Genomic DNA, 26,176 nt, shown 5'->3' with positions numbered 1-26,176 from the left:
TCTTCCCCCACTACCTTTTTTTCATACAAAAACTAGTGCAAATTTTGAACAGGGTGTAACTGTGAAAAAGAGCCCAGAAAAGTGGGTTACACCCACTACAAAATAGGCAGGGCAGAAAAGTTGCCAACAGGTGGCTACATGAAATTCAACTCTATACTTTATAGAATGTCTTCTACTATAGCCTCAGGCTGGCCAAAGCCTCGTGAGAGAATTTGGTAGATGGAAACTGAAAGAAGCCCATCATATATATATATATATTATATTTTTATGTGTGTGTATGTGTCTGTGTTTGTCCCACCACCACTATTGTTTGACAACCAATGTTGGTGTGTTTCCATCCCCATTTTTTATAACTTAGCTGTTTGGCAGAAAAGACTGATAGAATAAGCACCAGGCTTACAGGAAGTCCAGGGGTCGATTTCTTCGACTAAAGGGTGGTGCTTCAGCATGGCCACCATCAAATGATTGAAACAAGTAAAAGAATAAAAAAAATACCGGAAGAACTTCTGGTATCACTAAACCAAGAAGGTTCTTTGAATATGTACGATGTATTTTAAGGCTAAATAGTAATTTTGTTTACGTTTGTGTAACTGAGATATTTTGGTTGGCTTATATAGTTATTGGTTGTACCATAGCACCAGTACACAATTTACAGATGCTTACATTTTTTTATATTTTCTGGGAATTTTTCAGGGGTCCAGCTAGTTATTATTATTATTAATTGTTATTTATATTTTCATCCTCTGATATTGAAAGGCACAATCAAACCTTAGAAGGATTTGAACTCAGAATGTAAAGTGACATAACTAAAAGTCTGTTAAGCTACAAATCCTGTTACTCCACTACCTAATAAAAAATATACAGATAAATAAATGTTTTCATTTCTAAAATTTTAACAAGGTAAGTGATTAATATTTCTACAATGTTATTACTATTAATAATAATAATCATATCTTACCTTTCTAAAGACTGGTTTTCAATTGCTTTTGATTCTTCATAAGATAAAGATCTAGATACTACTTTAGTTGACATTGATTGTTTTTTAAGAACTGGTGTTGAGTTTTCTTTATCTGAACTGTCTAAATTTGGTTTAATATCTTCTGTTTTATAATCAAAGCTAATGTCTTTCTTCAAAATTCCTCGAGGCTGATCTCCATTCTGGTCTTTTATAAGTATACTTCGGTGTTCTTTCATTTTTGTACTTGTGACTGATGTTGTTTGAACACTTCCAGAGTCAGTTTTGTTAAGTTTTGAAACACTTATGGCTTCACTATTAAGTTTTTTATGTGTCTCCTGATACTTTGTTTCTTTTGACTTTAAGACACTTATATTTTCTGTTTCTATACTGCTTTTAATCAATACTTCTTTATTAAATTGTTTATTTGAATCAACAGTTTGTGTATTTTCGATATCAGCCATTCTGAGAATTTCTGAAAGAGAAAACAATAAAAATATATATATTAAATATTTACAAAAAGAATATATATTTATAAGTTTATTTTTTGTATCTGTAAACAAAAGAAAATATTTTAAACAGTCTTATACTTTTCAACAAGAATATTAAAAACAATAACAATGAGTACTGATTCTTGAATAGATTACAGTAGTCTGTATGATATATAACTTAACACAGTATTATTTGTCTCAAATGTGTAACCTATAATGGCATGATTCAGTTGGATCTACAAAACAGTGTACAGTATTTTAACTTGTATAAGGAACGCTCATGCGTAAAGAAGCCCTAATTTTGGGGCCTAAAATTTGGAAAAAAAGTTTTGTAAGGGATTATAATTCTATCCATGTATAAGAAACTCCCATATTTTTTTAACCTAATTTTTGACTAAAAAGAGTTCCTTATACATGTTAAAATACAGTATTTCCTTACATTCTGATCTAAAAGATCATTTCCAATTGCTGCTCAACTTGTTCTTTATTACACTTAATGCCAACATTTCATTACGCTTAAACTTCATGACACTTATAATAAGGACTTGCATCACATAGTCAAACTTATTTTGGAGGAAGAAAGACTAAAATTTCTTTTGCTTCTGTAAGGCCAGTAGTTCCCTAAGCACTTAATCACTTGGCAGTTTTGCTGTTTGTAGTTCTCCAATCAAAGTTTAGGTGACTTGAATAACAGAACTTATTTACTTCTTACAGTGAAAGATCAGACAGAATTTTATGTCCTTGGTTAATAGCTTCTCATACTGTCATAAATATCAAAATAGCTAACACACTTAATGTTCTAAATTATCTATCCTCATATTAATATTATCAGTCATACTCTAACTTTTATAGTTGCATTGTTTGCATATCAGTTGTAGTGTCTATTTAACATAAAACTTTTATCTGCTCTTTTCTTACATACAAGAAATATTTAAGGTACAGGAGTGGCTGTGTGGTAAGTAGCATGCTTACCAACCACATAGTTCCGGGTTCAGTTCCACTGCGTAGCACCTTGGGCAAGTGTCTTCTACTATAGCCTCGGACCGACCAAAGCCTTGTGAGTGGATTTGGTAGACGGAAACTGAAAGAAGCCCGTCGTATATATGTATATATATATATATATGTGTGTGTGCAGATTTGTGTGTCTGTGTTTGTTCCCTGAATATCACTTGACAACCGATGCTGGTGTATTTACGTCCCTGTAACTTAGCGGTTCGGCAAAAGAGACCGATAGAATAAGTACTAGGCTTACAAAGAATAAGTCTTGGGGTCGATTTGCTCAACTAAAAGCGGTGCTCCAGCATGGCCACAGTCAAATGACTGAAACAAGTAAAAGAGAGGGTAAAGAGAGAGAGTAAACTATAATAACATCATGTTTGTCATAGTACTGTACTTTAAAAATGTCTACTGCCAATGAATAATATATTTTTCAAGGTCTAAAAGAATGTACTAAACTTTAGTTAATTTTTATATAAACAATATTGACTTATGTCACTTTTGTTGAAATTTTCATCCAAAAACTAAAAAAAGAGATAAAGATAGCCCTTTCTAGTATCAATAACTACATCACTAAGTATGATTAATACTAAATTATTGACAGTAAAGCTTAACAATAAAAGCACTTAAAAGAATTATCCATAAGCCCAACAGAAAGATTTTCTATTAATTTCATTTATGCTAAATATGCATGTATGTTGATACACAAAAAAATCATAGAGAAATGGTTTGGAAGTATCAGCTATTTTAATATTCTTGAATCTTAGAATTCAAACAACAATACAAGCATAATTCTAATAGCTACTGAAATACCTCAACTGATATAAAAATGTAACACAGCAACAGCAAAAAAAATGAACTGCTTTAAACATAAGCTCATCATTAGTTTATATAAGAAATCATCTTCCTAAAAACCATTTGTGTAAAAGATGACAGTGAACTTGTTTTGCAAAGCTATATCAGAAGCCATCAAGGATAGAAAATTGTTTCATGTTGTACAAATTTACAACTATGATAGCAGCAGCCGCAATGGCAACAGTAGCAGTACTGCTGCCACAACCATCATCATTTTTTAGCCAGAAGCCCTTCTTGTTGTCAACACTTGTTTATCAAGTATGATATTTTTCGATTCCACTGTCTTCATACATCAAAACTGATGCAACTACCAAGTTATGAGATAAAAGGGGGCATAAATATGCTTGTTGCTCATAAGGTCTCATCTGAAGAGATAGAAAACAAATACTCACACACACATAGACACATTTTTTTATACACACAAAACAGGATTCAGTGCAATTTCTGTCAACCAAATTTGACTCACATACATGTCAGCTCAAGGCTATAATAGAAGACCAGGGTACCAAACACTAAGATGGAACCTGAAAGCATGAGGTTGAGAAGTAAAATTTGTAACCACATAACCATGTCTACACCTGCTTCATTAGAGGTCTGTTAGTTACTTTTTGTTTTCTAAGCACGTTTTGAAATGTTTGAAAGATATCATATGAAGGATGTTTGAAAGCAATGGCTTGTCTGTAATCAGAGAATGTGGAATATTACTGAGATAGAAAGAGGGAGGAGTAACTGATAGATTTATTAGAGAGATTGAAGATTGAAGTGCAAACAAATTGAGTAACTAGTATGACAGGATATGGTAGCTGGGTTTTGTTGACATATTGGCAAAAATAGGGAAAACAGAAAAAAGAACTTTTTTTAATTACAATTTGGAAGTGATGAGTGTGCATTCTCTTTTATAGACATGACTGCAACATATGTTTAATGGTCTTTGAATTTAGAGATTCAGTGGAGCATTATAACAATGATGTGTATGATATTTTAGGCTGCTTGGGTGGAGTATGAGACAAGTAATTTGCTGCTATAGATAATCAGGATATAGTTAGAAAAGGTCAGGCTAACAAGTTGATATATCAGGTTGTGCAAAGTCTGTAGATAATAATATGGTGTATGTAATTAGGACATAACAATAATATAGTGATGAAATGTTAGAAATATTAATGAAGAAATCAAGTTTGGAAATAAAGAAGACATCAAGGAGATTAAAAGCTATATCTAGTTATCCAATATCCTGTGCACAAGAATCATTGAAATCTCATTTATAATATAATCAACTACCCTACTGACAGTTCTTGCAAAATATACAAAAGCTTCATAAGAACTGGATTTAAAAAGAGGCCAAAACTACTTCCACTGACCTTAAAAAAAACCCATGCCACCAACTTATGTACTAGTGTGCTTACCCAACAAAATAACTACAGAAATATCTAAGAAACAAAATGCACATCAAGACTCCAACCATACCACTAGAACTATTAGTAACTGGAAAAGATCTTGTACAATATGTTCTAATACCACATACACAGCAGACACATGAAAAAATATTTAACAGTGAAGAAAAATATAACAGACAATTAACAAAGTGTTAAAAATCCTTCATATCTATTCTGCACTACAAAACCATAAGTAGCACAAAAAAATACCTACAGTTGATTTGCATCCAACAATCAGATAAAAATTTCTATAAAAATCAGTCACCAAAAACCACATAAAAAGGGTGGGATTATAAAAATGTTGCATATGCATCTTTCATGTAAAACTTAAATTAACATCCTTCTTTTTACATAAAGAGAAATAATAAAACTAAATATAGTAAAAACATACATACAGTAATAAAACACTTCAAAAGTCATCAGAATCATTGTAGACGTGCTCTTTGCATCAGAATAAGCTGGTATAATCAAATTGCACACTATGACACTTGATCACATATAACAAAGTGTATTCAACAAAAACCATGAACATTTTCAACTAGAGAAACTTTAGAAACTAGGTAAACCAGATGAAAACTTCTGCAAATTAATTACACTCTTCTACACTCCATCCCATCTTGAAAGTAAAGAATCCTCACATAACCATTTTGACCTCTTCAAATAAATATTATACCACTTCTAAAATTTTCAGCATTATTAAATAGCGTTAAAATGGAATATCCTATTATAACCACAGTTAACTCTTTAGCTTTTAAACCAGCCATATCCAGCCCAAATATTCAACCTGTTATATGTTCAAACTAGCCAAATCTGGTCTCTTGTACCTAGCCTACAATGTAATCATCAAAATCTCAAAGCTACAAGACATTTTGAACATCTCTAAAAGGCAAGATAAACAGATACCTAGTCAACTACCTCTTAGCGATCATGTTTAGTATTCAATAAAATATCTCCCTGAAGTCTAATTTTTTAAAATCTTTATATTCTCTATATGCATGGCATCCCAACTCAAAATGTGTATATAATATGCTTACAACTTCCTTATCACATTTTTTCCTTTTATACTATATATACTTGTACACCAATTTCAGTTATACTAAATAAAAACTAAATCATATACATTAACAGTCATACCAATTAAACTCATCGCTAGCTTACAATAGAGAATACTTTGTGACATGTATCTTTCATTTGCACGCAGAAGACATAAAGATTTTAGGTGCCACTCACTGCACTTCAAAGTCATTCACACACTATACAAAGAACATAACCTTATTACAAAACTTATGAAACCTCCCATAAACATTTATTCAGTCAGTCAGTCAGTAACAGAGTAATAGCCCAGATAAAGAAAGTATGAGGATAGCTTATCAGTTTTGTTTGAGTACACATCTTTGCTACAAATCACATCAAATAAAGAACCATTCAAAGGATTGCTCTTTGCATTGTAATAAGTAGGTATAATTAAACTGTGCACTATGACACTTGATTACATATGCAACAAAGCAAAAGAACTTGAATTCAAAATCTAACAATGTACTCTAATGCAAACAACACAGTCCCGGAACCACAAACACACACTGAAAACATTCCAGAACATTATTAATTCACCACAATGCTAAACTTATTGTCCATACTAATCAAGTTCAGCAAACACCAAAAGTACTATAAAATTAGTTTTCTTTTCTTACCTAAACTCCAAGGTTAACAACATTTTAAAGCTTTGAAACTATCATTCACTCGCCAAGTCACTTTGCCCACCACCATTGCAATTACCAATGAATTTTTTGCCACACCACATTAGCCAGACAGCAAAGTGGATGAAACATACTTGAACTGTTGCACTAAACTCTGTATAGCTAAACATTACATGACAGCATTTTGAAACATTAATTAGCAGTTGCAACAACTTTCAATGTCAATAATAGGAATCAAAAAATCACTAATATTTAATAATAGCAAAAACAAAACCTTACCGTTTTTACTACAAGATCTATAACAAAATACATTTCCTTCATATACTGACGATTCATATACCGATATTGCATTTAACAACACACCATATGCTTCCTCTTATGAGCAACTCCTAATTGATAAATTCTGCTATGCTACAAAAGCATAAGAGTAATTATTTCTATCAACTGATTCTGGAACAACACACATGTGCTTATTATGGCTAAATGGCTTCATGAAGACGGCACTCTTTGCAGAGTTGGAAAATGTACATTGAAAAATTTCTGAATATATATAAAAACAACATATTACACTATATGTTGTATAATAATATTAGTCATTTGGAGATGTTTTTTTTTTGTTTTTTTTTTCTTTATTTAAACTGTATTTTTATGGGTGTACTGTCAAATCATTTTCTAGTTCTATCTTTTTTATATACACATTTTTTAAATGCACATATCTAATAAACATTAGACTTTCAACAATTTTATACTCTATGGATAGAAATAAGTCAAAAATTTCATTAAAGGGTGAAATATACCTATAGATCAAACTATAAATTTGATATATTTTGTCACCATAACTTTTTTGTTTTTGTGTCTATTAAGGTACTTTGTAAGTGAAATCACATTCCATATAGAATGTAACATTCAGTTTTGTTCCATATGTTCTACATATATATTCGAGTTACAATGTTGTTATTTTCCCTTTGATCACAACTATCTAATGTTCTATAAATTAAATCCTAACAAGTTATTTTTTCACTCTTCCACAAACATTGATATAAAATCAAGAAGTGAGAGGAATAAATGATTACTTTTATTCCAGTCACTTCTTGGCTAGCTATTAACCACAGATGATTCTGTGTGTCTTCCCAACCAGTAACAAAGTAACACCAAGGAATTAGAATTTTCCTTTTGAATCATGTTTGTAATGAATGCAATCATTATATAATGTGCTAGATATTTGTGCCTCAGGAATATATCCATTAGATAGCAAAGTTCTTGCTTATAAGAATCTTTACTGACGCTGTTGGATTTGCCTGCTGTTTAAAGCAATTTACAATGCTTTTATTGATTCTACTGAGTGGCGGTTGATACTTGTGATTTATAAAAGGACCACTGGCTTTTGACTTTAAATCTGAAGATGTCCAGGGAATGTACTGACCAAAAGATAATGTAAATAAAAAGATGACATTGATAATAGAATAATGCATTTTAACTACAAATACAAAACTTCATCTCAGAAATATAGAAATCTAACGGTAGCTGTTTTTATAATATCTGAGGATTTTATTTTTTATATTTAATTGATAATTCTCATTAGAGTCAGTTAATAAGTACTTCATTCCCTGGGTAATCTACTTAATGATGGAAGTGGCTCTAGTTAAAACAAAGTTTCTAAAGTAAAATAGGTGTGCAAGATCAAGGAGCAGTTGTCTTTACTGACAACAAAAGGTTTCTCTTTTAGTGCAAATAATGGACTGTATGAAGCATGATGTTGCATGATAATGAGACATAGCTATTAAATGTGGGAAATTTTTCAGAGGTTAATGAGAAATGAGGTGAGAACGGTCTACTGAATGTTAATTTATTTAAAAGGTGAAGCATATGAGAACTGAGAGAGTGAATGAGCTTTTAAGATAGTTGATGACTTTTGACATGAAAGAATGATGTGAGGAGACAATGAGCACAGGATGAAGAGAGTACATGTCTATGAAGACATGAAAAGAAATGGTAAGGTCAGATCTCAGCATGCTGGCTTCAGAGATTGAATAATAGGTGAAAATGAGCAGAGAAGATCTGTTCAACTCAAGCAAGCAGAGAAAAACACGAATTCCAATAATAGTAGAAGAGGTGGCGGTGATGGTGGTGGTAAGAAGGAGGAGGAGGAGAAGGAGAATTATAATGATGATGACCATTTAATGCAACTTACTTTACTATAGTAATATATAAAAAATCAATATAGTTTGTTGCATAGAAAACTTTCAATAGTCAAGGTAAATGTTTACAAAGCTACAAGTGGTTTGGGCTGCTTCTTAGATCCACTTTGCAGGTGTTGATTAGAGAAAAAAAAATATAAAACTAATGATAAATATCAGAAGATAAATACCCACTAATACAGGAAACAATCTTAAGCAGATGAACAGTTTAAAACTGTTGTAACATAACTAAAGACAGTCTCAAGCAAGTTGGTTCAAAAGAATTAAACATTCTAAGATCAGGAAAACATTCTACAAGTCTAAATAATGGTAACATTTCAGAATAGAGATAAATAAGGAAACAAAACATATGATTTTGTAATTATCCCATCCTAGTTAATTTATCAATTTAATAAATTGACATATCTCTTTTACTCTTTTACTTGTTTCAGTCATTTGACTGTGGCCATGCTGGAGCACCACCTTTAGTCGAGCAAATCAATCCCAGGACTTGTTCTTTGTAAGCCTAGTACTTATTCTATCGGCTTCTTTTGCCGAACCGCTAAGTTATGGGGACGTAAACACACCAGCATCAGTTGTCAAGCAATGTTGGGAGCACAAACACAGACACACAAATATATACACACACCCATACATATATATATATATATATATATATATATATATATATACATACATATATACAACAGGCTTCTTTCAGTTTCCGTCTACCAAATCCACTCACAAGGCTTTGGTTGGCCTGAGGCTATAGTAGAAGACACTTGCCCAAGATGCCACACAGTGGGACTGAACCTGGAACCATGTGGTTCGTAAGCAAGCTACTTACCACACATTTTTTATGTATCTTTAAAAATTTACATGCTTAGAAAAAGTTAGTTAAGATAACTAGATATAAATTATGAAATTCATCTGCTTTTAGATATTTATACAGGAAATAGTTTACACTTACTAGTAATTAGCAATTAGTTTAATGGAGCAGCCAAATTAAACGCGAAAAATTTAGAATTGGAATGCAAAATGATAAATTAATAGTTCTTATTTACCATGAAGAGGTCACTTTCTATGGAGACAAAGCATTGCTGTGTCAGAATGGACACAAACATTTCAGAGTAATGGTAGAACAGCAACACAAAAAAAACTCACAGGATGGTTTCAGATTAATAGCAAGAAGAAGCAGTATGTAAATGACAACAGCAGACCTTTTGTACATTACACTATACATTATAACACTTTAACCATATCCATACCTTACACTCAAGTTTAGAACCCTAAAAATGTGACAGTCACTGTGAGGACCAAAATTCTTAGGAGAAAGAATTGTGAAGAATAATTAAAATAACCTTAAGTCACCTCCTTACAACAATGTTGACATTTTTCATCATTTATAAAGCAAGGTGAATAATGAGATTTCATCATCATCATCATCATCATCGTTTAATGCCCACTTTCCATGCTGGCATGGGTTTGATGGTTTGACTGAGGACTGGTGAGCCAGAGGCTGCACCAGGCTCGATCAATTAAATTTTCAAAATTTAAAAGCAAAAGATATTTTCATTCATTTGTTTATTCATTTTCAAATATGTTTGTTCAATGTTAGCATGGATTAGACAAATGTATAATTGAGACATTGTTATACAGTCGGATGCTCTTCTTGACAGTTGGCTGTCTTTCAAATAAAGGATTTCTTATTTCCCATGTCAACAGACAATTTATTGGTAGGAAAAATGACAAAAGCTTCACTGCATGTAGTTTATGATATTCAGAGAATATGTAAGCAAACACATAGACCTCTCCTAGTTCCCATCAACCAAATCCATTCACAAGGCTTTGGTCAGCTTGCATAGGGTGTCCTGCAGTGGGAATGAACCCACAACTACATGGTTGGGAAGCAAATTTCTTAACAACTCAATCATGCTCACAACTTTTATAATTACTAATTCTAATGCCTTTATACATTATATGATGAAGGAAAAATATGAAAAATTAAACTTTCCATTTGGTAATTCTGTACAGGAAAATGAATAAGCATTATACTTGAAGCATTTCACGGATAATGTACAAGAAATACGTTGATATTGTTGCCATTATTGTTTCATGGAAGTATTATGCCACACAAGGAAAGCAATCTACTCTACTATGAGTAGACAGTTAGTAAAGGCAACTGCTCTTTGATCTTGCACACATATTTTACTTTAGCAACTTTGTTTTAACAAAAGCCACTTCCATCATTAAGTAGATTACCCAGGGAACGTAGTACTAATTAAATGACTCTAATGAGAATTATCAATAAAATGTGTGTGTGTGTATGTGTGTGCATGTGCGCACACACGCGTGCAATGTCATTCTCACCACTTGCAAAAAAAATACTAATGGAAAATGGAAGCATAATAAGAGTTGTCTAAGTTTAGAATTGTAACTGATGTCTGTTCACAGCAATCTGTAAATCAGTTGGTGCTATGAAAGGCATCCAGTCAATAGAAGCCATTCTAAAAACAATATTTTGAGTAAGACATAATCCTCAATCCGCAATGGTACGTCCCACACATGCCTGCATGGAAAGCAAATATCATCAACATCATCACATTCACCACCACTGTGATGATGATGATGATGATGACCACCACCACGATGTTGATGGTGATGATGAGACAATGATGATGATGATGATGATGAGAAAAAAGATGATAGTTTAATTTCGTATATATGAAAATCAAAATACAAAAGCAAGTAGATGTTTTTAAATATTCACTCTCCAGTCATGATTTTTGGAACATAATTCGATAAGAAAATCAAGAAAATTATTTTTATTCTTTTCTATTATAGCAATTAATATATATACTTATTACAGGATATTTACAGATACGGTGCTTTACAAATTTTAAGATTTGTAAAAATTACATATGAAACCAGAGACTGCTAATTTACTTGAGAAGAGAAATGATAATTCAATTCAAATTAACAAAAAAAAAAAAGAAAAGAAAGAAAATAAAAAGAAAGATAAAACTTGTAAAGTTTAATTGAATGAGATTTATAACAGTAAATTTATCAGCAGCGGGGACTATAGTCATACTGGAAATTGAAAGTAATCAGCCAACCACTGAGTGTGTATACACCACAGATATTTGAATCTAAGATAAACTACTTTCCCTTCAGCTATTGTCAACTACTTTTTTTTTATTTTCATTTGGGGAGGGGAAGCAATTTATAAGTGTTTTCTTTTGTTAATGTCCTACAATTATAATATATAGTACTGAAACATACTGTACATATGCCGAAAACTATTCAAAATAAATATTATCAATCAACAGTTTGCTATCAATGAGATGAACTGACAAATAACATTTTTAAAAGTTTTTTTTTTTTAGCTGTATGTATATATAAGTACCAATAGTAACATGTACTATCTTTATTCAGCTATGCAACATTAAAGAAAAGTTATAAACATCCATGTCTAACTTACCTCTAAATTCCACAGGTTCCCTTTTTATACAAAGAGAAACTGAACAAAAATATAAGCCTCTTAAAATATGGTAGTTTGTGAAAAGCAGCTATTTCCTTCTAAGTAGTATGACTGATAGCATAACTATGAAATGTCCTACAGTTTACTGTCAGGCAAGTAAAGCAAACTTCCTGCTACTGCTACCAACATTACACCCTGCTTTCAGAGAGTGAAACATAAGCATATAGATAAAGAAGTGACTAAAACAACGAAATTTAAGCAGTAAATGGACAGTCAGTGGAGAAAACTTTGACAGTGAGATTTAATGCAAGAGCAGTCGCAGTTAAATGATATGTCTGTTTTCAAAAACTATTTGTGGAATAGTAATTTTCCTGGGCTGGAAGTTTGAAATAATACCATTGAGATACTTATAATACATTTTAATAAATAATCCTTAACAGTCAATTTACATTTTATATCATTAAGTAGCATATTACATATGATGAGAAGCAATTTATTTAATCTTTTAGTTTTAAAAAGCTGTACTAAACATGAACATGTTTTAATTATTAATAAATTAAAGTAATATAATTGAAGTTGAAAATTAGTTCTAATTAAATTTTTACTAACAGCAAAGATTGCAATAATAATCTTAATTTAATTACCAATATAGGCATATGTTAATAAATCTAACTACAATATTCCAAAAACATTAATCTCCAGATTATCTGAAAGTTGCATATATTTTATTCTTTGTAAAGGTACTGGAATTATATTTGGATAATTAAACTAATTAATATGAATATAAAGACAAATAGATTTCAGCTAATACCATAGAGGTTATAAAGTTAATCAGAAATGAAGTCAGCATTATACAACAAATATTTATAGCTTCAGATACATGTGTGTGTGTGTGTGCGTGTGTGTGTGTTAGAAGGTTGCTTCCCAACCACATGGTTCCAGGTTCAGTCCCATTATGTGGCACCTTGAGCAAGTGTCTTCTACTACAGTCTCAAACTTACCAAAGCTTTGTAAGTAGATTTGGTAGATGAAGACTGTTGTGTATGTATGTATGTATGTATGTATGTATGTATGTATGTATGTCTTCAAGTTTGTGTTTGTCCCCTACCCCCACAGTTGGTGTATTTATGTCCCCATAACTTAGCAGTTTGGTAAAAGAAACTGATAGAATAAGTACTAGGCATAAAAAACTATGAAGTACTGGAGTCAATTCATTCAACAAAAGTCCTTCAAGCTGGCACCACAGCATGCCCACAGTTTAATGAGAGAAACAAGTAAAAGATAGAAGATATCTCAACTGGCGCAAAGCCACACCTCCTCAATACATGAGTATCAAAACTTACAAAATAATGATATAATGATGTATGGAGTGAAAGATAATATTCACTAATATTCAATAAAGATTTACTTTCAGAATTCAACTTTGATTTTTTTTTTTTTCAGTGGATATTCTATTACAGTTATTCCCAATATTTTCTATGTCCCAACACCCCACACTCCTAGGAAATGTCAGATCAATTTTCACATCCCATACAAAAGCAATATCATATTTAAAGATAAAAAAGTCAATTTTCTGATAATTAATTTCTGTTTTGAAACACACACAATACTATTTGTGAATAAACTGAACTCAAAAAAACAAGCTTTTGACTCAGTGCATAAAATGCAAATGTAAACTGAGTGGCTAAAAAAATTAGTAACAGTGAGATCAAACAAAATTGTGAACACAGAATTCAACGACTTCTTTGTTCCTGCTTCTCATTCATTACTAATCAAAATCTGGAACTTTCTTGCTAATTGTGATCTGCAGGTCTGCCTATGAATTTAACCAATTCGTAGATACAATTTAGTCTTGATTGACAAAAGATAACTAAATCTAGATTCACACATATGTTGTTGTGAATGGAATTAAGACATAATTCTTTAATCATAATCTCTTAATGGTTAAAACTACATAAGTAGAATAATAAAGTTCTTAGTGTGTTTAACAGAATGAAGTTATTTTTAGGATTTAGTTCAATTTTATTAAAAAAAAAAATTTTAACAAAGTATATACTTTCTCTCTGTCACACTCTTGAAATGCTATCTCAAAGCTCCAGGGGTTGTGAGCAGTGCAGGTTGGGAACCCTTGCTCTAATAAGTAAATATAGTTAACTCATGCAGACATGTGTTTATAATTATCACTTTTTAATGCTAAATGTTTAGAGACTATCAAACTTTCTACAGAAAAAATTCTCCTTGACATATTTCTCAGTATCCTACACTTTAGCAAAACATATTAATCAGCCTCCCACAAAATGTATACTAACTGTGAAAGAACAGTGTATGAATAAATTCTATAACATGTGAAAGTTTCCTTTTGATGCTTCAGATAAAAGCATACTGTAAATACAACTATGATAAATGTCCATCTAAATTCATAAACTAGAAACTAGAATCTGACCTAGTCATGCAAATTTGCAATGTTCTTGCAGAAAACTCATCAGCTACAAAAATCATCATCATCATCATTGTTTAATGTTCATTTTCCAAGTTGGCATGAGTTGGACAGTTTGACAGAGACCAACAAGCCAGAGGACTGTACAGAGATACAATGTCTGCTTTAGCATGATTTCTATAGGTGGTTGCCCTTCCTGATGCCAACCACATTACAGAGTGTATTGGGTACTTTCTCATGATACTAGCACTAGTGAGGTCACCAAGTAACTCACAAGATAAGACGTCTCAACTGAGTGGGGGTGGGGTGTAGTATTGACGGAGATGAAAGTATAATAGAGAGACAGGAATAGGTGTCTTATTGAAGAGGAGATACATGGGTTTCCTAGCTGGAAAGATATTTTTTCCTTGTTCGTCTACATTCATAATCTCATCATCAGTGTCTCTAACATCAAACCTTTGCCACATTATTTTTCATATTTTCTTTCTATGCAATCACAAATAATATTCACACAGCCTATAGATTCAACACTGATGGTTAAACAATAAAATTTCTATAATCTGGCAAGACATAGCAAAATAAAACAACCATTATTCATCTTTACAAAAGATCATTACTATGTTGTGAAGTCACTAAAAAGTCCTTTAAAATTCCTATACATGCTAAGTACAACTACACTAATTCTCTCTTCCATAAGAACATCCAATCAATTGTTAGTAAATTGAGAAATCATCAGGTCTTGACTTCAAGATAGCCAAACCAACACCAAGCACCTTTACAGATACAAAACAGTTACATTCTTACTTCTTATGAGGTTGATTTATGTTACACCATGGTGTACTACTCATGCTCCTATATGACACAAGGGAGGGGGAGTTCTTCTAAACAGTCACTTGACTAGCAAGAAACAGTAACCAAATCTCCTTTAAATCATACCCTACAATATCAAAAATTGTTCACAAGGAAGCACTTTTCATCATTGGCCTGCTTGATCAGAGTTGACCATCAATAACAACAATGTCCAACATATAGAACAATGATATACCTGTAATCATAATATGAGATTACATCCCTACGACACTGTCAAATTTATTGCAAACTCTTTAACATACTGATAAATTTCTGTTTCTACTATTTCTAGAATGGCCTCTACTGTTCTGAATGTCCTTGTTTTCCATTGCACCAGCATTAACATTCACTTCATTTTGCCATTCCTTTTTGGTAATACTTTAAACACTTTGCCTAGTTCTACCTTCTAGACTGTTGCCCCAAATATTTACCCTACTAGTATAAGCTATAACAATTAGTAACATTAGACTAACCATGCATATGCATGTACACACACACACTCTCTCTCTCTCTCTCTCTCTCTCTCTCTCTCTCTCTCTCTCTCTCTTATTACTTTCACAATTCTGAGTCTATGAGTCAACTTTGCTTCTTCAAAGCAAAGCAAGAAAGACAGATTTGAAAAGAATTGCTCAAAAAAATTGGACTGAATATAAAGGTAACTGAATATTTTTGTTAGTCACAGTGTTAAATAATTTCACACATTATTGAATACAAATAAGCTGTAAAGATAGAAAGTCATCTCCAAAACTTTCTTTACTAAAACTTAATAATCCATTACAATTTGCCTTGAAGTGTGAACATCTAAAATTAGTAAGAATATACCTTGCTTTTCATTTGGGTCCTTTGGTCTAAGCTACTGTGTCAATCTCTGAGCTGATTATGCAATTGACTTAACTAAATTTTGTCTGGCAAATTATGCTTTCTAATGAATATTATAATAATGAATTATAACACTGAACTATAGAATACAAGACAGCAGCAAGAGAAAGGAGAAGGGTGGGCTAAAGTAGAAAGAAGCAATATAAAAAAGAATATTGCTTGTACTGATATTGATTGTTATAGAAAATAGAAGTAAAAAATCAATACAGTGGATTTTTTATATAAGAGCTATTGAGGGCACACACATACATGTATATACACACACACACACACACACACACACACTTATTGTTAGGTATATTTTTGCAAGTAAATATATCGGTGAAACATTACCTGTTTTTATTATTAAGAAAATCATTTAAATAAAGTGAATACTATTTGTTAATATTTGAAGGTTTGAACTATAATGAAGAATTGTTTTATAGGCTAAAACTTAAAGAATTATATAGGCCTACCAAATCAGTTGATATCTGACTATAATTAGGCTAACTAGCTAAATAACCATAACCAAGGTCTTAAATAGAGCTATTGTGCAAGAGAGCAAAAAGAGAAAATAAGACAATTAAGTTTATATAGAAAGTGTTTAAAGTAACCCAATTTTTAGAGATATTGATCATTTAACTTTCAATTCAGAGATAATTAATGAAATAAATTTTTAAAGATTAGAGTGAAGGTATAAAACAAAAAATACAGCAGTCTTGCAGCAGTAAAAATCAGTCAATAAAGTTAGCAAATTTGTAAAATTTTGTGTGCCATGAGAAGAAATGAATTTTAACCTTTCAAGCAGTCCTTTATATGAAAGGCAACAACTCTAAAATTTACAAAATTCACCTCATCTCATTACTATATAATGTATTCAATTTTGTAAACTGAAATATAAGTTTAGAAAGAATAAATTTTTCATTAATACAATACCATTTGTTTCTAGTTTACTTTGCTCATGTTCTTCAAGAGATCCTCTTCGGGAACCAGATTGTGATCCTGGACGTGAGTTTGGTCTGGACCCTTGTTGAGATAAACAAGCTTCTGCATGCTGGGCAACGAGCTCTCTTTGAGCATTTAATGGCAATCCTTTCAAAATTTCTGGATCTGGTGGTTTTACAAGGCTCATTGCCAAAGGAGAAATACGAAACACACTCTCCATTTCTTCAGAAGTAACAGGCTAAAATGGAAAAATAGAAATAACAAATAAAATTTATTACTTTTTATTAACAATATATTAATTTGCACAACTATTTAATGCAAGGAATATAAAAAAAACACTCACTAAAAGTTTAATATAATGATTCAAAAATTATAAACAATATTTTTTGAATAAACAGCTACAATTTAAAAAGAAAATTAAGTTTAGTTAAACATGAAATAAAAATAAACAAGCATTTTATTTCATCCATGCAATATTTCTTCAGTTTATTCCAAGTGTTAGAATATTTTAGTTTAAGTCAACTATTAGTAGCTGAAAATAAAAATTATCAAATAAACTGTAAAAAAAAGTTAAAGCTAAATTTTAATTTAGTAAATTTAATTATGCAATAGATATTAGCAGTATAAATATAATGTCATTATAGTTTACTAAAGAACAGAGACTAAAATATCCCTTAAAAACTCAAACCAAGTTTATTTTTATGTTCATTAAATTACAGCACATAAGTAATATTGCTTAAACTTTTAGTGAATTATACAAAACACATTCTTTAGTCTAAGATATTATTTAAACTTAGTTACTTAATTCTTATAATAAACCATATTACTTGAGATAATATTGGGAATATCCATAAAGTTCATTTAAATACTTAGAGTTGGAAAACAAGGCCAGTCATGACATTAAGAAATTGCAATAAATGGCATTGTGATATATACATATATAACAAACCTGTCCAATCCATGCCAGCTTGGAAAAATAAATGTTAAGATGCTGACAATGAGAATGACTTAACTTTTGATTGTTAGAAGTTGATGGTGAAAATTATTTGAAGAATATAGTAAAGGATGACTTCATATAATTTGCTTAGATTTTTAATTAAGTGATTATTATTTGAAAAATTAAGATTTGAATAAATCTTAACTAGTTCATTCTAGTTTACTATAAATGTGATACCCAAAATTCAAATGCAAACATTAGCATAAAAATATCATTTTAAGAAGCCCTCAAATTCAAATATAAAATGAAATTATATAAATCAGTTCCTTCTAGACTGTAAATCTCCTTTCATTTGTCACATTTCATAGCAATAGGTTATTCCAATGTTGACATTGACATTATACAAGTAACAGTTTAAACTAAAACTGACCCAATTAAGTTATTATTTATACATAAGACATTTTAAGAAAAGACAATTTTGTAAATTAATGACTGGTCATTTCTTCACTGTCAAAGTTAAACAAAGATTTTCTGCTCTCCTTCCGGTTAACATTACTACTTTAATTTGCAAGTGACTTTAGCAACAAACTTTGTTGATCAAAATGTAAAATTGTATAACTTTCTTCATTTGAAGAGTAAATGCCAGGTTGACACACATATCATAATCATGCTGTTTACATTGCCTGTTGAAGATTAACTCACAACATACTCTTTTACTGTAGCACATAGTTTTATTAAATTATAGCATGATACTTCTTTGTTATTGTTGATGCATGGAAATTATAATACAAAGGGACATTGAACAATTTTACATGCAAGCTAAAATTCTTACTACTGCTCACTTTAAATCCTGAGGTAGTCATTTACTTTCATATTTATATTGCTTAAAACAATTACTTTCTTTTATTTTCAATTAATTTTGTTGTTAAATGTCCACTACATCAAGACTTAAGGAAATGAGTATGTCTATTAAAATTTTGTTCCTGAAATATAAAATGTTAATGAAAATTTCAATGAATATTTCAACTGATGTAAAAAAATATTCGACAAGTAACAAGACTTTGAAAAAGATTGCATCGACAATTAATTCAGCATTTTTCAATACTGATCCTATCTTAAGTTGAAAGAGTCCTTTTTTTTTTTTAGTTTGTACAAAATATATTAAATATAAGAATTTTTTAATAATATACTAATTTACTTGTTTTCTTAAAATACAAAAAATATTCAAAAGACCCTATTAAAACTCATAACAGCTGCTTCGGTGTCATCTTATATTCAAATCCCAACATTTTAAATTTGACATTTAAAAATGAAATGCATCTTAGCAAAATAATAAATCATTTTATTATAAATTGCATAAAAATTAAATGCAAACAACATGATAACTGATTAAAATGGAAATCAGGATGTGAAAGTGAAACCATTTTTTTGATATTAGTGTTTGAAATTTATTGAAGTGTCAACAATTAGAATAACATGCATTTTCATTTATTGGAATGATATAAGTTTTATGTGATCTGAAACTATTTTGCCTATGAGTAGAACATAGACACATGCTACTGTTTTGAAATAAAACTAAACAAGATAACTTAGGGTTTCACACAGGGAATAAAAGTGAACGATTTTCATAAAGTGAGTAAGAGAAAGAACAATATTTTGTGAATTAAATTTGACATAGCCTTCTTCACATATCATCTTATTTATTGAACTTCTGAACTCAATTACAATTATTTCAACATAACCAACTCTTGCATCTACATTTCTCTACCAACTTTAGTTATTGCTTAAAATGCTCAGAAAAGGAGCATTTTAAGCAGTCTGTGTGTGTGTGAGTGTGTATGTATGTCTATATACATACATACATTCATACACACACCCACACATACCCATAACAATAATACCCACAATGACACATACACTGGTCATATTATTTTCACTACTCCAAAAACACACCCAAAAGGCCAATCATACACAAACACACAACACCTAAAGTGAATCACATACACACACATACACATAACCCATAAAGCCAATCACACAGGCAGGCACACACACACACACAGATTAGATGCATACAAACACAAAAGACATATCCACACATAGTTTCAAGCAACTTATACAACACAGTAACCTACACACATACATTAAATAAGACAAACTCACTCATCACAGCAAGCCCAACTTTCAAAGTAATCTCTATCCATACACTACTCCATAATATTAATTTCACAATGCACATAGCACATGTTTAACAAAACACAAGAAATATACATGCAGATACATCAAACAAATCAAAGTCATTTATCAAAACACACTTTTCAACTCAATCATTAGCCATACATACTGGTCCATATATATACTAAATTCCCAATGTGCACACTAACACTGACACATGCATACATAATTTGCACACTGACTAACAATAACCACCCCAGCAGCTCTTGTTCATATGATAGTGCCTTTCTTCTTCTTCCCTTCTTGTTACTCAACATCCTCTATTTTCAGCATGACCTGACACAAATTAACATATACTTCTCAGTTACTTGCATTTCTTTTTCCTATTTCCACACTTACCCTTCTAACTATCAAACTTTTTGAAGGGCTTAAGCTCAAAACATAAATAGCACGCTCGTTACCTCTCATTCAGTGTCAAAATATTAATTACACTTTGTTCTCACTTTGTCTTCCATACTGTTATTTTCAACATAACTCTGGTATACAAATATATACACATATACATATCTCAACATATATATTTGAACTAAAAGCTGAAATTTTACTTAAACACACACACACACACACACACATACACACTCAATGACAAAAGAATCAAGGTGGTTATATTAACTAATTTTAAGCTCTCTTCAATTTATGGAATTGAAGTGGATGTGCATAACCTAGTGGTTAGGTTAAGCGTGCGATTATAAGATTGTGCATTTAGTTCCTCTACATGGTGCATCATGTCCTTGAGCAAAGCACTTTATTTCATATTGCTCCAGTTTACACAGCCATAAATCAGTACCCGAGAGCTGCACATGATGGTGCAGCCCTCTGTCCCTTCAGTTGTTATCTTCTCAATGTTCATCTGCTCATGATTAAACAGACATGCTTTCACTAACTCCCCTTAGTAGTAATATTTTACTAAATATAATTATTCTTCACTAAATACACTTTCATGATGTATAGAATTTTCTCACTCAAATACTTTATACACTTCTCCAAATTCAAATGACCTTTAATAAGATGCATTAACATTATTTTCCAACATATTAATTAAAAATTGTTCAAATTTTTTTCCTATCAAAGTTAAAATTCCCCCTTTTTATTTTTCATTTTCTAATAACTAAAGGAATGTGTCAGTCAACCTGAACTCTCCTAATATTATTGTCAACAGCCTTTCTCGATTGGCATATGTATCTTCTAAACATAATTATTTCTTTCTTACAAATACTTCTTTTATTTACTAAGTAATTTGTTGTTTGTTTTCATTTTGTAGAATTGTATAAAGGCATAGTAGATAAGTGGTTATTGTACTAAGTGCAAAAACAATAATCTAAAACTCTGCTACAAGTACTTCCCTACACTCTAGGGCATGGCTTCAATCAATCAAACTGAAAATAGCAACCAACCCCACTTTTGTAGTTCACATTATTAACATAATAGGATAGGTGTAACCTAACTCACAGAGATATGAACAAACAGATGTTAAATGAATCACAACAAGATTTTGACGATGCTGATAATGATGATAGTAATAATGTGAGAGATGTGTACGACAATATTGAAGCTATTAATAAAGGGTTATATTTCAGCCATATGTGTATAACATGTAAATATATAGTACACCTCTGTTTTACAGGTTGAAAGAAAAACAAAAACAATAATTGTTTACAGGCATCATATAAAAACTTTTACATCATTGGCGTTCCAGTTTAGAAACAATTTAATGTATTCAAGGTAATATATGTTTATAATTCCAATTCTATTTGAAGTCATTTGAAGAAACATGTTTGTAATGAACCTTCAAATTAACCTTCCTTGTAAATCACATTATTTGAGTTGATTGAAGATGTTATTCCTTACAGTAATGTCAAATACATTCCATCATTACAGAAGAGCATAAATTAAGCACAAACATGCATCCAGTGCTAGCTAAAATTAGTGAAATAGGTCATGAGCTTTGTACATGCCTGTGAATAGAGAGAAAGCAGTTACCTGAGAAACCCTATTTTTTTGAGCCTGGAAATGGAAAAATGCAGTGGTGCATGATCATATCCAAACAGCAAAAGAGAGAGAGTAAAAGCAAAGAAAACTGTTATTGATGTTAAATTGTGATTTCAAAAGTTATGGTGAGGCAGCCAAAGTTATAGTGATGGTTAGAATTTTTCTGTTCAAATCTTGAAGCTTTGCACTGAAAAATCCTTATCAAATATATAATTTATATGTTTATTTGATAACTGATACACAGGAAAATAAAACAATAATTAGTAATATTCTCTAAAATCTTTATTGATTTGAGATGTTCATACAATATTTACAGATATACGCCCAAGATAATTACACTAAAATGTCATGTGGCACCTTCGTACAAAAGTATATATTGAACTCACAGTAATCTCTGAGTAAAACCCTGATAACATTATTTCAATATAGTTTCAAGTCTCAAATACACTTGCCTCTTTCTTAAGTTTGCTTCTATTTGGAAATTTTCAAACAAATTGTTCACAAACAATCTTCATAGATTTTGCTCTATCTGCATCTCAACTGAACTATATATAAATGCCACATTTGGCATTAAATATTCGAATTCAGAATACTTTATTATTAATTGTCTTTTTGTATCTATTTCTCCAGACTTCAGGAAGGATGTGCTTTGCAAATTTTTATATTTGCATAATATAACTGAATTGGGTTTTTTTTCCTAGAATACTTTCAATCCATTTTTAATTGTTTATATCCATTACAAAATGTTGCAATTAGATAGCTTTTCTATTGCTGTAACACTACCCTCATATGAATTTATTAGTCATCTTAGAAAAGGTATGCATAAGTTTCATAGACCAACTCAAAATACTAATTTTATTAACTATTAGTCTTTCACCCTATCCTTTCAGAGAGTATTTAAATTTTATTACACTAAATAATAATAATTTGCCTGGTACTAGACAGCTGATTCTTCTACATAATATCATTTTCAAATTGTACCTAAAAACTTTCAGACCATAACTTAAAAGTTATCTCTTCTGCTGAGTTTCCAATTTCTTAATTTGCATAGCAGCTAACTGGAATGTACTCCTTTCTCTCAACAGTTTGTAATTTAAAGCACAAACCAGATATTCAGAATCAGCTGTCTTCACATTACACAGTCTAATAACTGATTATGAGTAAATGTAAATTAAATAAGGCTAAAATAAAAATATAAGTTTATACATCTCAAGAATAAATTTAATTAAAGTCATATATCTTTGATTTATCAAGTAGTTGAAGCAAAGAAAACAGGAATATTGTGAAAGCAAAGCATTAGTTAAGATAGTTATACTAATCAGTTATTTTTATAAGAACAGTTAAAAAGTCTACCAAAATAATATTTGATTTCTACATAAAATTAGCTTTCATTTCTTTATCTAATAAATAATGTGAAATGGTTTTATATTAGTTACTAATTTCTTAAGAACATACAGTTACTCAATAAACTTGTGCTCAATAATTTATTACTTATATAATATTGGTTTTCATTTCTTTTTTCCAATAAATCCAATTTCCTAATGTGTAATAAGGACTCAATAGCAAATTATATTCTTTATCTACATAATCTTTGTTCAGTATAAAATAATCCCAAAATTGCTGTTTCATAAAAATAATTTGGGGAGTTTGACAGGCATTAATGAGAAGCTTTTTATCAGTTAGCACCTAATGAAATACACCACACTCAATGACTTTAGAAGAAATGTAAGTATACAAAATTTAAAACAGAAGATGAAATTTGATCATGTACATATATCATTTTAGCTTTTTTCCCCACATGATTTTTTAAAATTTTCTACGACAATATTGTTTAGAAAGTAATATGTTTCATATTTTACACCAATATCTTCAAGTCAGATGTTTATGCACATTCCTAGGTACAAATATTCACATAAACTAAATTAATGCTAAATACAGGATGCATGACCCAATTGTTAGCATGTTGGCTCAAGATCATAAGATTATATATTCTATTCCCAGAACAAAATGTGCATTGTGTCTTTGAGAAAAGCACTTCCTTTCTCACTGCTTTAGTCCACTCAGCAAAACATGGGTACCAACAATTGGAGATAACCTTGCAATGAAGTGGCCTCCAATCCAGCAGGAATCCCTCAAAGATAAGTGTTTCATTTCTACTATGAAGAGGCTATCATAATAGCTCAAATTGCCCACAGCCTTGACTCACACAAACAAAAACATTTTTTTTTTAATTAAGTAATTTCTAGAATAATACAAATAATCAATAATAATAATGTTTCTAGTACAAGATGAATACACTGGAATTTTACACCAGCTATTTTGTATCTTTGCAAGCCAGATACTGGTGTCATGCAAATGGCACCCATGTCAGTGGCACATAAAAACTCCCATTACACTCTTGGAGTGGCTGGCATTATGAAAGGCATCCAGTCATAGAAACCATGCTAAATCAGACTGGAGACTGGTGTAACCTTCCAGCTCACTAGCCCTGGTCAAACCATCCAACCCATGCCAACATGGACAACAGACATTAAATGATGATGATGATATATATATATATATATATATATATATATATATATATATATACATATATATATGCATACACACACACATATACATATATATGTAAGAGTGTGTGTTTGTGCACATATATATATAAATGCAAATAGCTTCTAAAATTTACAAAAATAGAATTTTATTATTGCATTCATAGGTTATGTAATATACAATCCACCATCATCAGGTAAAATTTTAAACAGGTGCAATATTTTACATCTCCTCAGGCCTGGGCCAATACTGGCCAAAACTTATCTATGTATGTATGTATGTATGTATGTATGTATGTATATTTATCTATCTATTTATCTCTCTCTCTATATATATATATATAGCTTTTATCTTTTACTTGTTTCAGTCATTAGATTGCAGCAATGTTGAGGCGCTATCTTGAGCCCTGCACCTATTTTTTAAACCTGGTGCATATTCTATCAGTTTCTTTATTCCTTTACTGAACTACTAGATTACAGGCACATATACACACCAACACCAGTTGTCAAATGATGGTGGGGTACAAATACAGATGGGTTTCTTTCAGTTTCCATCAGCCAAACCCACTCACAAGGTTTTGATTGGCTCTAGGCTATAGTAGAAGACACTTGCCCAAGATGCTACATAATAGAACTGAATTAGGAATCATAGGGTTGGAAAGCAAACTTCTTACCACACAGCTATACCTGTGCCTATATACACACACATACACACATAATTAATGTTTGACAAATGAGAAATGAGCCGTCAATACATGATGAAGAGGCTCACACTGATGTCAAACTTTCAGCTTCAGGTATACATATATATAGATTGTTAGCCACTACAGACATTTTTTATCTCCTTGTTTTTTGTGTCCCTTTCTGTAGAAAGATGTATTATACTAATACATCTGTTTGTTTTGTACACCACCTGTCTTCGCCTTTTGTTTTTTTCGTAAACTGTCCCTATATATATATTTATATATATATATATTATATATATATATATATATATATATATATATATATATATATATATATATTTCCAGTAAATATCGGTACTTCGTTGGGCCATATATTTACTTCTATGTATATATATATATATATATATATATAATATATATATATATAGATAGATAGATAGATAGATAGATAGATACTTAGATAGAAAGGGAGATGATAGACAGATACATTGTGTGAGTTTGTGTGTATACACACACACACACACATATATATATACAAACATATACATATATATATACATACATACATATATATATATATATACATACATATACAAACATATACAT

The 26,176-nt window shown here is 30.8% G+C and overlaps 1 protein-coding gene across 10 annotated transcripts in view; it reads right to left on the bottom strand.

Moving 5' to 3' along the window:
- Nucleotides 1–26,176, bottom strand: part of LOC115211517 (supervillin) — a 273,144-nt gene that overhangs the window by 54,155 nt on the left and 192,813 nt on the right. For 8 of the 10 annotated variants that reach the window (XM_036506226.1, XM_036506231.1, XM_036506225.1 and 5 more), the window contains 3 exons: nucleotides 22,327–22,350; nucleotides 17,166–17,412; nucleotides 959–1,430 (listed from right to left, as the gene is read on the bottom strand). In XM_036506226.1, coding sequence (XP_036362119.1) covers nucleotides 959–1,430; nucleotides 17,166–17,412; nucleotides 22,327–22,350 — 743 coding nt within the window. The remainder of the gene's footprint in view (nucleotides 1–958; nucleotides 1,431–17,165; nucleotides 17,413–22,326; nucleotides 22,351–26,176) is intronic. The other 2 variants (XM_036506228.1, XM_036506227.1) reach the window with 2 other exon arrangements.

The sequence above is a fragment of the Octopus sinensis genome, linkage group LG1 (genome assembly GCF_006345805.1).
Source record: "Octopus sinensis linkage group LG1, ASM634580v1, whole genome shotgun sequence".
In the NCBI taxonomy this organism is placed as follows: domain Eukaryota; kingdom Metazoa; phylum Mollusca; class Cephalopoda; order Octopoda; family Octopodidae; genus Octopus; species Octopus sinensis.
This window is presented reverse-complemented; position numbering and strand designations above follow the sequence as displayed.